This window comes from Acomys minous (assembly GCF_964271855.1).
Source record: "Acomys minous genome assembly, chromosome: 12".
In the NCBI taxonomy this organism is placed as follows: domain Eukaryota; kingdom Metazoa; phylum Chordata; class Mammalia; order Rodentia; family Muridae; genus Acomys; species Acomys minous.
Window position 1 is genome coordinate 24,585,478 of NC_140493.1, and position 12,262 is coordinate 24,597,739.

A 12,262-nucleotide genomic window follows, 5' to 3' on the forward strand; every position below is an offset into this window, starting at 1 on the left:
GTCTAGGAAATGGGAAAGCTCGCAGCGTCTCTACCAGCGTAATTCCCATCTTTACCAGCAATTTGCTCTCTGAATAAATACACAAATAAGTAAAAAGAGAAGCAGGAAGCGGGCTGGGGGTGACAACCTAGTGCATGCTTAGGGGGGAGGATGGGAGGACAGACAGTGAGGGAGTTGCATTGTGGGTTGAAAGAAGAGGTTTTTGGTCAACCCCTTTGCTTTCAGTTTCAGCATTTCCTGAGAGTCCTGATTTAGCTTCTGGTGTGTCCTGCTCTGTTATGGCCTAAAAAGGCAACAGTTTGGGTTTCTGGAGTTGGATGGGCACCCGCAGGAAGCTGCTAGGGAAGGCGGCCCAGCCCGGCCAGTCTGCAGTGGGCCAGAGCTGCTGTGTCCCTTAACTCCTTGAGTGCTGCCTGCCAGCCCAGCCACAGGCGTGTCCATGTGAGTGCCAGGGCAGGCAGTGTTGGCACAGTCATGCTCTAGCACACACGTACTCCTTCCCTAATGGCAGCTGCCCTCTTAGGAGACGGTTAGACCGCACATCCCAGGGCCATGGTCCTGTTCCACTGCAGAAATGGCGTGGCCTCACTCACTGCAAGGAGGCTTATAGGCCTATAGGTAATAAGGGAAACCAAACTCCTGAAAGTGGTATTGAAAAACTATTCTGGGGCTGGCCCAGTGGTAGGGTGCTTGCCTGTCATGCACAACACCCTGTTTCAATCCAATTCCTAGTACTGAAAAGAACAAAAATGAAAAACAAAACAAAACAACAAACCAAATCAAACCTACACCCCCTCAGGTGTGTGACTTCACACCAAACAAAAGCAGCTTTAGACTTCTATGTAGTCATTGAATGGCCCACAGGTTTGAGTCCTAGTCCTCTTAGCTCCTGTGACCTAGAGAGTTATTTCCATCACTTGTAAATGGAGCTTTGGGATAAACACAAAACCCTGAGGGAAAAGGGAAGTACCCCCCGCCCCCAAAGTGGATCTCTTTTCTCTGCCTATGACAGATAATTGTTACCATGAGTCAAAATTAGAGAGGATCAGTAAAAAGAGAGTAAATGGCTTTAAAATATTTTATGTGCATCAGTGTTTTGCTGTCATTTATGTGTGTGCCTTGTACTCCCAGAAGTCAGAAGAGGGGATTGGATCCTGGATCTGGAGTTCCATAGATGCTTGTGAACCTCCCTGTGCATTCTGGGAACCAAACCTGGGTCCTCCACAAGAGCGACAAGCATGCTTAACTGCTAGGCCATCTCTCTAGTTCCCAGAAAGCAGATTGTTTTGATTAAAAATATCTTAAGATTGCATATACACGTTGCCTCCCTGCCTCCCTGGTCACACCCAGCTATGACAGTTACAGCCCAGTTCTAGGACTGTAGCCACAGAGGCAAGGCAGATCTGGTTTAGAGCCTTGGCGCGGGTCTCAGCTGGGGATCCTGAGCAGTGACTCACCCTCTCTGAGCCTGTTCTCTCCTCTATAAATTGGAGGTAAGAAAAGCTGCCTTCCAGGGAGACCGATGGGCAGTGAGTTGGGAAGCTTGATATCTGTCGTAGACACTTAGCAACAGCTGTCCCACTCCTAGTGTCAGGACCTCGTGCAGGGAAGTGGCACACACCCTCAGGCGTCTTTACTGGGTGAGATGGGTTTCCCTCTGTAACCCGGCCTGGCCTCTAACTCACGCTCCTCCTGCCTTAGCCTTCCAAGGGTCAACATTCCAAGCACCATGGTGAAACTGTCATCCAGCCACATACTTAGGATTTTGGAGAAATACAATGGACAGAGATGCCTTATCCTTTATAAGTTTGAGTTTTGGAGGACCTGATGAAAGCCGGGGTTTTGTGAGCATAGCAGGGATGTGTCGAGGAGGCTGTTGGTCTATGGTCAGGTATCTTTGGAGGCAGAGGACCTCTGGGTGTTACTGTGGCAGACCAGATTTGTCCAATGGCCTGTTCCAATCAGGCAGCACCTGGACCAGGTGCTGGGACGCTGGCTTACTCCACAGAAAAGATGAGGGCTGACAGCACTTCACAGCTGCCTGGTTCTGTCTTACTTGCTGATGCTGGACCTTGGCCTCTCTGTAGCAGTCCTTGCTAGGTAGATGACGCCTTGTGCAGGGGCTAGGGGGCTGTAAGGACTGCAGAGTTCTCTGCTGCTGGATTAGATAAGGAAAGCCACCAGCTGAGGGAGCTGCCAAGGCTGTCAGGGCTCCCTGAAGTTGCTTCCCTCTTGGCAGGGAATTTGGGAGCACCAGGTTTCCAGGAAAACAGTCCCTGGTGGAGTGAGCAGGGATCCCCTGAGCCTAGGTCTGGAAACCATTTAACAAGCCAGAGAAGGAGGCCTGGGCAACCAAGGCCTACAGCCTCTTTGGCATCTAAGTCCCTGTTGGAATCTGGAAACTTGAAAGCTGAGCAACTCTGGGTTCAAAACTGGGAACTTTGTGGTTTTCCAGAATAGGTGGCCAGATTTGATCTCACAGAGAAGGGCTTACTTGTGTCAGTTGGGGGCCCTGGAGCAGCTTCTGCTTGCTTCCTCTGGTGGCTTTGAGCTCAGTGTTTCACACCACGTTTCAAGTCCTAGTTTTGGTTCACCCAGAGCAGCAAACAGCCCCCCAGGGAGCCAGCGTGTACCCTGGGCTGCAGCCACTGCCCTGCTCTACACAGGGAGGCCGTATGCCAGGGCCTAGAGCCCTGCACCCCTCTGTACAAGGCCTTGGTTCCCAGAGAACTGTGCTTACAGATGGGTGTTGTCAGGTGTGCCTATGCCATTTGTGATTCTGTGATGAGTACTTAGCATCTCACCTTTATTCTGCGAAAGAACTTTGAAAGGAACCAGTCACACCAAGTGCTTGTGTCCCCCTGAGCCATCAGTCATGTCCGTTCCCTTTCTCTTCATGGAGTATCTCAGAGCCTGGCTTCTGTTTTTATTTCTGCCATTGTGCATTTGTAAGGCATTGCCATTTTGGCTAATTAGAAACCTGTGTTTTTGGACGTGTTCAGTGCTGTGGTTGCTCCGCTGCCTCAGCAGTGGACTGTGGCTGAGTCTGTCCTCGTTGAGAGGACTCTTACATGCATCCCTTCCTGTGCAGTTTGGTTTATAGAACTGCTTGTGTGCTCACCATAGAGTGATCCACTTACTTACTCATTTTTGTTTTCTGCCAGATGTGTAGTTGCTCAGTCTGATTTTGTAGAATTTCAACATGTATGAGCGGTTGCAGGAAGAAGTCTTCCGGTGGCTCATGTTGTTGTTGTTGCTGCTCTCTTAGGTCCCGGCCGTAAGTCACCATGGCGCAGCAGGCTGCAGACAAGTACCTCTACGTGGATAAAAACTTCATCAATAACCCGCTGGCCCAGGCCGACTGGGCTGCCAAGAAGTTGGTGTGGGTGCCTTCTGACAAGAATGGCTTTGAACCAGCCAGCCTCAAGGAGGAGGTGGGCGAGGAGGCCATCGTGGAGCTGGTGGAGAATGGGAAGAAGGTGAAGGTGAACAAGGACGACATCCAGAAGATGAACCCCCCCAAGTTCTCCAAGGTGGAGGACATGGCCGAGCTCACTTGCCTCAACGAGGCTTCGGTGCTGCACAACCTCAAGGAGCGCTACTACTCAGGGCTCATCTACGTAAGTGGCCCCGCGGTGCGGGGGGCTCTCTTTACTCCCAGGGGCCAGGCTCCAGCTCTCCGGGTAAGAAGGGGGCTTCAAGGAGTGCCAGGCGACATGCTCACGGCCGTGGCATCTGTGTGTCCTGGTGTGTATTCTGTGACCTTACCCCATCTGTTCCCTGCCCACTCTGTTTTTGGCCTCATGAAGGAAGAACATGCTCTTACCTGCTAGCTTCTGACCTCAGATTTGTGTGGAGACACGTGGGTTCCTTCTAACGGAGTGGTGCTGTCTCCTGGCTCCCTTATTCTTCCCGTACCACCTGGTCAACCACTGGCCACCAGATTGATCCAGTCCCATTTTGGTACCTCTGCCATTTTTCCCTTGTAGAATCCTGCCAGCAAAGCCTCCTTCCTAGGGGCTGCTTGTAGAACAGAGCTGAGCTGTCAAGGGTAGAATGGTGACATGTCAACACATTAGTGTTGGTCCCATGCCAGGTCCTACAGAAAAGTGGCATTAGAGTCCGGAGAGCAGTGTGTGCAAAGACCCCAAGTATATCAGACCAGGAGGATCTTTCTTTTGTTGGGGCTTGTTTTGTTTTCAGGTGGGCAGCCTTGTCACCATGTTGAGAGGAGATCATTTCCTCAGCCCCTCTTGTAGGCTATGAACTGTACTGGCCTGGAGCTCTCAAGGTTCTTCTAGTGCCAACCCCAGATTTGTCTTTTTCCCCCCCTTAAACAGTCTTTGAAAACGGAACATTATTTTATGACTAATCATTGAAACCCTCAAGATGGACCAGATGCTGCACCCACCACCCTCTTGAGCTTAGATGTTTCTTTGCCACAAAATCCATGTCTGAATCCGCCATAAACAATTTTCATGTGCCCCATTTGCTGGTCCTGGGAGCGTTTTGCCTCTCAGCCTTGGCACCAGTTATGCTTTCCCTTGCATTCGACAGGGCTGCATTTGCCACAGGTGGGCTTCTGAAGGTGGTGGGCCCTAGAACCATAGCAGAGTTCAATTGTATATAGTCTGTGACGCTCTGCAAACGGCATTCCCACTGTGGCCTTGCTTCTGCCAAGGCCAAAGAGGCCAGATTTCCTCTTTTTAGTTTAGATGTTTAGGAAGGAGTAATGTGGCTGTTGTTCTTCCTAAAATTGCTTTTTGTTTGAATACACTGCTGTAGCCACTGCGGTCTTGCTATCAAGGCCTAGCAACACAGGTCCGAACCCGAGGGATGGGGTTTCTCAACGTTTTTATAGTCCTCTCACCCGCTAGACGGGACGCCCATGCCTCCATGCACCAGGCTTGCTGTTCATCTTGGGGAGGAACAGGCTCCTGTGCTGTGGGGGCTGAGAGCCATTGAGTTTTCTATGAGATGCCAGGGTGACTTCACACTTCCACAGGGTGCTTCCTACCCCGCTAACTGCTGCTACCCCATGTGCCAAAGCCATTAACTGAGGTACGTGTCTACCGAGTGGGCCAGATCATAACAAAATCAGTGTTCTTATTCACTGAATCATAGTGTTTTTGGTGAGAATGTATTAAACAAATTCCAAACTCCTGCCCCTCAGAAGCATCAAACATAAAGTTCAAATTGGGGACTTGCAGAAAGACGAAGGAAGAAAGCCTTGTATCTGCCTAGGTAACAGGGGAGCCACGTTCCCCCTTGGATGTGCTGGATGGGCAGATGACACGGCAGAGGGCTCTAAAGGACTGGGCTAATTCTACCACCCCTCCCCAAGCCTGGAACACTGAGAAGAGGGCAAACAGCTCAGGTGGGAGGAAGGAACACCTTGTCTGGGTGTGGGGCACTCTCAGCAGGCTTTGTTGCTGATGTCACATCCGCTCTGTCCCTTACTATGCTACATGCGCTGCAGAGCCTCACATTTTCTGTAAAGCTTCTGTTAGCTCCTGACTTGCAGCAGCTTTGAACTCTGGCTGCCACTGTTTAAGTGACGGTATTCTACTTGGCCTCTTACTGGTGTCTCTTTAACTGAGCCCCTGCTGGGAAATAGGCTGGCCACCTGCACTTGCCTCTGGCGAGGTGCAAGTGGTCTTTCCTGCACACATGAGGCTGTCAAAGTGCATTCAGTGGTAATCACTTGCGAGTGACATGGTGGGCTTCAATCTGTAGGTGGATGTGGTGTACAGCAGCCAAGCCTTTTTTCCAGAGCTTTGGTGGTAGGCATTAGCTCTGGGTTTGGTTCCTTCTCCAGGCAGGTCTCTCTGCCACAGATGAGCCCCACGTAGCATCACTAGGGGCTGCTCATGGAAGTCCCAGCAGATGCAGAACTGTGGTGGCTGGCTGGGCGGGACTGCAGCCTCCCTCTCAGCCTATATATGTGCATCAAGGTTCCACACTGTGACTCCAGGAACCTTCGTGCTGCATTTGCCCAGCTTTGTGGGCGGCATCGCCAATTCCGCCCCACAGCTGCTTGGTCTTTTCCTTTGTGGGGAGGCAATGCTTGGGATGGGGTGATTGGGGACAAAGAGCCTCTGTGGCCTGTGAATGGAGCAGCTCCCTGGTGTGGCCCTGTGGGGGCAAAGCCACTTGCTCAGTGTCTGTGCTTCCAAGAGTGTTTACTATGTTCCTTCCTCCCACCTGAGCTATGTGTCCTCTTCTCAGTGTTCCAGGCTTGGGGAGGGGTGGTAGAATTAGCCCAGAGTCCTTTAGAGCCCTCTGCCGTGTCACCTGCCCATCCAGCTGTCCAAAAGAATTGTCCTAATGACCCTCCGTCCCCTTCTGTTTCTGCCAGCTGTTTGAAACATCTGACTCTGTGGCACAGCCTACATGTGAGACCATGTGTCCTTGGCTTTTATCAGGCTAGAGTTCCTAGAGCATGGGCTTTCTTCAAGAACAAAGGAGATCCTGGGGTGACCTCACTCTTCTCTGCCCTTCTATCTCGTCCCCATCTGATACTATCTGACATCCACATAGGGGATACCTTGCTCCCTCCTTTTTGCAGCACCCAAGCCCTTGTCACATTGGGCTTCTCTGCTTTGACCTTCCTGGACCCTTGAGAGTAGTGTAGTTGGAGGCAGAGCACATGGCAGAAGCCCTCTACCCCACTCCCTAGCTTCCTGGGAAGAAGGAAGTCTCTGTAGTTTCACCTGCAGCTAGGCCCTCATGTTAGGGTCCAAGTTATCTGCTCTCCCTAGTGTGGGCCAGCGCACCTGGTTAGGAATGGAGTGCGGGAGTGGGGACCAGTGCTCCTGGGTAGGAGTGGGGACCAGTGCACTTCGGGTGCTGAGCCTTACTCTCTAGACTTCCCTCCAGCTTGGGAACTATTTTCCTAAGAAGATAGGGCTGGGTTTGCTATGGCTGCTTGAGGGACAGCCATGTCTCCTAAACTGAGCATCCGTGGGTACCCTTGGCAGGGCCAGTTCTCATGTGCTGGCTAGGAGTCTGCCACCTTTGTGTTTGGAAGGAGCAGGGAATTTACTAGAATTGGTCACAAGGCATTATGGGCTTCCTCAGGAACATGGAGGAATCAGCTATGTAGCTCTCCTGAGCCTTGAACAGTAGCTCTCCACACAGTGTTCCTACTCTTCCCCATGTAGTCAGGTGTGGCTTCAGTCTGCAGTCTTACAGATTGGGAAGTGCAGGGAAAAGGGTGAGAACCCCTGCCCCATGGAATCTTGGGTATCTGACTCCAGGGGCTTGTTTTAAAGGTCAAAGCAGACCTGGACCCTTGGGTATGTTGTACGTGTCTGGCATTAAGGTTGTTGACACTTTATAGTTTCTGGCCCTGGAGAAGGCCTTAGAGGACCCCAAAGTGGCTTTTATGTTTTTGAAAGATTTGCACAGGAATGCACGGCATGAGCTGGCTTTTAGCCACTGGATTTAGGAGGATGGTGAGCTTTTCCAGTGTTAGAGGATGTGTGTGTGTGTATGTGTGTGTGTAGAGTAACTTGTTTTTCTTTGCAGTTTTCTGGGATACAGTTGAATCCTTTATCTTTGTGTATCTCTCACAATGACAGATACACATTTTATTTTAGAATCTGAGTTTTTTTTTGTTTTTTTTTTGTTTTTGTTTTTGTTTTTTTTGTTTTTGTTTTTTTTTAAATTCAAGACAGGGTTTCTCCTTGTAGCCCTGGCTGTCCTGGAACTTGTTCTGTAGAACCAAGCTAGCCTTGACTCAGGGATTCACCTGCCTCTGCCTCCCAATTAAAGAGGGATTAAAGGTGCTTGCCCCACGACTGGCTGGAATCTGAGTTTTGTAACTGGACTTCTATATGCTTTGATGCGGATCTTGTCAGGTGCACACTTGTAAGCATACAAAGCTGGCAGCCACCTGTGCTGAGAGAGTGCTAGTACACCCCGCAGCTTCAGCAGGCTCAGGGTCACCCTCAGGTGACTTGTGGCTTTGGAGATGGGATGCTGCCGAGAATCAGACTTGCTGAAACCGTCCTCTCCTGCTCTCTTTAGACCTATTCAGGCCTGTTCTGTGTGGTCATCAACCCTTATAAGAACCTGCCTATCTACTCAGAGGAGATCGTGGACATGTACAAGGGCAAGAAGAGGCACGAAATGCCGCCCCACATCTACGCCATCACAGACACTGCCTACAGGAGCATGATGCAGGGTGAGTGCTTGGGGCAGTGAGGTCCTTGCCTGGCCTCTCCAGGGCTTCCATCCGTACCCATGCTGTCAGACACTACAAGAGCTGATCCTTACTTAGCGTCCCCTTGCTCTAGTGTCTGGTGTCATACAAGAGCAAGGGCTAATGGTCACGTATATGTAAAGGATATGTCTATGTGTTGATAGAACGGTCTAGAAACTTTAAAGACGACATTTGTGATTGTTGTGATTTCCTACTTTTTCATCCTTCTAAGAGTTGCTTACATTGGTTTTCAGGTCTGTTCTAGGTCTGTCTTTCAGTTCCTCCTCATTTTCTCCCTTCTGTGTTCCTTGCACAGGGTTGGTGATACGCTAGACTGTTTCCCTTTTTAGAGAACAGATGTGAAGTCTGCCCTGGTGGCTACACCCCTCCACTCGCCTGCCTTCTCTGTCCCTTCACAGTGAAGTGCTTTGGGAGGATGTTTGTTCACTAATTCCTTCTCCTCCTGGCCACACCCCGTGGTCACTTCCTGGTTAGACAGACTGACAGGTCACCCATTAGCTTTGTTCTTCTGTGTTCCTGCCTTCTTCCCCTCTCTAGTGTGGGCCAGTCTCCCACTCCCTGCCTTTCCATCAGTAGTCGCTCTGCTACCCTAGGCTCCCTCCTCCCCTGTCTGCTTGCTTGTCTCCATGGGTCTCTTGTTTCTGCCTGTGGGTGCTCCTCTTATGCTGGTCCTTAGTCCCCGGCCTTCCATTCAGCCACTGGAGTGGTTTCTGCCATCGTGCCTGGCTAAGCGTCACTGCCCACAGTCGGTCCTCACAGGTTGCTAACCTTGAACCCCTGGAACCTGGGCTTGTCACACACACTTGCCTGCCCTCACCCCTTTTCCCAAATCAGCCAACACTTACTTTCCTTTTTGTTTTTGGATTTTGAGGTCAAAGACAGCAGCTCCTTGTGTAGCCTAGGATGGTCTTAAACGCAGAATCCCCCTGCTTGTATTTCCCCATGTTTGTTCTTATTGTTTCTGATCCCACTTTTTTCCCACTCTCACAGCTCTGGCTTAGGTCTGGCTTTGCAGCTCCTTACACTGTTGGCCTCTTAACCTCCATTCTAACAGAGCCTCTGCCTCTTTGGCTGACCACTTTTCTAGGGTCCAGATCTCAGACTTAGACAATGCAGATCTGTCACCACAGTGCCCCCCTCCCCCTGGGGGGGGGCGCTCCATGCATTTCTCTAGCTGGTCTTTCAGCTTTGGAGCACCACAGTTGCACCCATCTGCACACAGTGCTTGGTGGCGCACTGCTACTCTCTGCAGCCTTGTGAAAGCCCACAGGGGGAGATTCACGAGATTTCCACCAAAGCCTGGCAATGTTGCATTGGACTCAGGCATTTTATTCTCTCTTCTCAGTATGGATGAGGCCCAGGCTGCTCATGTCTTCTTAGAATGTAGGCAAGCCCTGGTGTATGTAATCCTAACTCAGACCCAGCTCCCAGCATGGCTGTCTTGTTTTCTGTTTATTTATTTGCTTTGTTTTTCAAGACAGGGTTTCTCTGTGTAGCCTTGGCTGTTTGGACTCACTTTGTAGACCAGGCTGTTTGGACTCACTTTGTAGACCAGGCTGGCCTCAAACTCACAGAGATCCGTCTGCCTCTGCCTCCTAAGTACTGGGATTAAAGGCGTCCGCCACCACGCCTGTCTCTGTCTTGTTTTGATAGTGGTTTCTTCTGTGTTTGTCCTGAAGTGCTATAGCACATCAGGCAGTGATGGTGATGCCCTTTGTATTAACTTTGCCTTTGTTTAGTGGTGTACGATGGCAGCATGCGTCCTTCATTCTGCCCACAGTGCTCTGTAGAAGGTATTTCTTGGTCAGGTTATTAATTAGGCAAGATGTGCAAGTTTGGTCTAGCCTTTGGCATATGTTTCGGCGTATGTTCGCTTCTATCAGAATTCCTTGTGGAAGCCAGCCCTTTGGTTTGAAAGTAGGATGTCTGTTGGGAAGTGCTAATGGGAACAGTCTGGTGGGAGAACATTTTGTGATGTTCCAGAGGCATCTGAGTCTCTGTGTCTAGAGGTTATGAGTCACTTTCACTTGGCTCTCCCCGCGCGAGCTGCGAGAAGTGCACTTGGGGTCTTCCGGAGTAGGCCATGTTCATTCTTCACGGGCTTTAAGCCGCCCTCTCCTAGCCTGTCATGGGAGAGCGAGCGACGGAGAGGGGCTCCAGCAGCCACTCTCACTTGATAACCTGGAGGGCTCTTTCCCAAGAGTCACTAGTTCTCATCTGTTCGTAAGAAGATAGTTTGGGGGAGGGTTCCTGAAAGTCATATAGATTAGAAATGGTTAAGAGAAAGTGATTTTTTTTTTCTTAAAAAGTCCTGTCCGTAGCAGGGTAGCCTCAGCAGGGAAGGAGCTGCCTGGACCGCGAAGGCAAGAGCAGGCGGAGGAAGTGGTTGGCAGTGTGGAGATCTTAGGAATGGGGCCACGCGTTCTTTCACCCTCAGCCCGGGAGGCTCCCACATTTCCTTCTGTTTTGCTTTGGGTTTGCTGCAACTCTTTAGCCCTCACGTGGACCTACTAATAAGCCCATTCTAGGCTGTTGAAAAGTCCTTGTACACAGTGGGCCCACAAAGCCCTTAGCAGTAGGTGTCTTGGGATGTGAAGGAAGTTAGTCACACAGCCTGCCTGTGTCACTATGGATCCTAAAGGGACCCTGGATTCTTGCCCTAAGCCAGAGATTGTAGGTGTGACCTTGGTCTTTGGGCTGGTGGAGCCTGTTACTCTGTTTTGGGGTGAAGCCTTAGTGCTTGCTGCCCACTCAGTGGGGGAGGGGGGGCAGATTTGCTTTGTTTTTTGTGTCTCAAAAGGTATTGCCAGATGGTTCCTCTTCTGGTCCCCTCTCCACCCTCCCCAAGAACTAGACAGAAATTTCCTTCCTGAGTTGATTGTGGCTTATGGCATTCTAAGCATTTGTTCTGCCAAATCGGAGAGTTGGTGGCTTTGTCTGGGGACTTTCATGAGACAAGCTTTTTGTCCACTCCCAGGGCCCTTCCTTGTCTTTGAACCCTTTGGTGCTGGGGTTTGCCTGTGCAGTCTTGGTTACTGCCTGTGGCGCTTTCAGTTTCGTCCAGCTGTGTCACGCTAAGCTGGGCTTTCTCAAACATGACATTAGGGATGCTGTGGGATGCAGCATAGTACCCTGGCCTCCTTTCATTTTTCCTAGTTGTGACCACAAAAAGTATCCTCAGCCAGTTCCATTGATGCTCCCTGATAGACACGATTGTCTCCAGTTGAAAATCCCCAGACCAAGCTTACAGATGGTCAGTCAGCAGCTGTCTGGACCCTGGATTGTCAATCTTAAAGAATGCTGGGATAGGTTACTGTTGTCTGCCATGGGCATAGGATAGGGCATTGAAGGGCACAGTGCCCAGCTTTGGCCCCACAAACAGGTGGTAGGAGATGCCGGAATACCACAGGGCTTCCCCACTCTCTGATACTGGAGGCTCTGGCAGTCCAGGTACAGAAAGAAGACATGTTAGCCAACAGATCTGGGGCCATGGTTGCATAACAAGGCAAACTGCTGCAGCTGCTGCTGCAATGCCAGTGCAGTGGCAACAGGTGTCAGGTGCCTTGGAATTCAAGGAAGTTGTGGCTGCTGAGGCTGGAACGGCAGCCAAGGCACCGTGGAGGTAGAGCCCACGGGAAACCTGGCCGCTCTGTGTTAATAAGTGGTTGTGCTGCAGCCCAGACGTGCCTGCACAGTTTTGTTTGTTGTTTTAATCTCCAGCCTTAGCTTTAATTAAAGTTGTGTTTGCATGGTCGGCTTACCACTCTAACTCTGCCTCTCTATTTGCCCAATTTTTTGTCGTCTTGGTTATTAAGAGACATTTCAGCCTTAGGAACCAGATGAGAGCATGAACTTGTGTTGTTGCCCTGAGCATGTAGGGTGCAGGTGCATCCCAGGGCAGGTACGGGGGCTGCATGTGGTAACCAGGCAGCAGCACCCCTGTGGGCCTTGGCGCCTTTGTTGGTTCAAGTGAGTGTTCATCTGGTCAGTGAGAGAGTTTGGCTTGAACTCATTTATCTCCCAGTACAGGTAGAA

General features: G+C 50.7%; 1 protein-coding gene across 3 annotated transcripts in view; it reads left to right on the top strand.

Annotated features, from left to right (window-relative positions):
- Nucleotides 1-12,262, top strand: part of MYH9 (myosin heavy chain 9) — an 83,195-nt gene that overhangs the window by 27,291 nt on the left and 43,642 nt on the right. For all 3 annotated transcript variants that reach the window (XM_084750684.1, XM_084750685.1, XM_084750683.1), the window contains 2 exons: nucleotides 3,269-3,620; nucleotides 8,032-8,188. In XM_084750684.1, coding sequence (XP_084606810.1) covers nucleotides 3,288-3,620; nucleotides 8,032-8,188 — 490 coding nt within the window. In that variant the 5' untranslated portion in view covers nucleotides 3,269-3,287. The remainder of the gene's footprint in view (nucleotides 1-3,268; nucleotides 3,621-8,031; nucleotides 8,189-12,262) is intronic.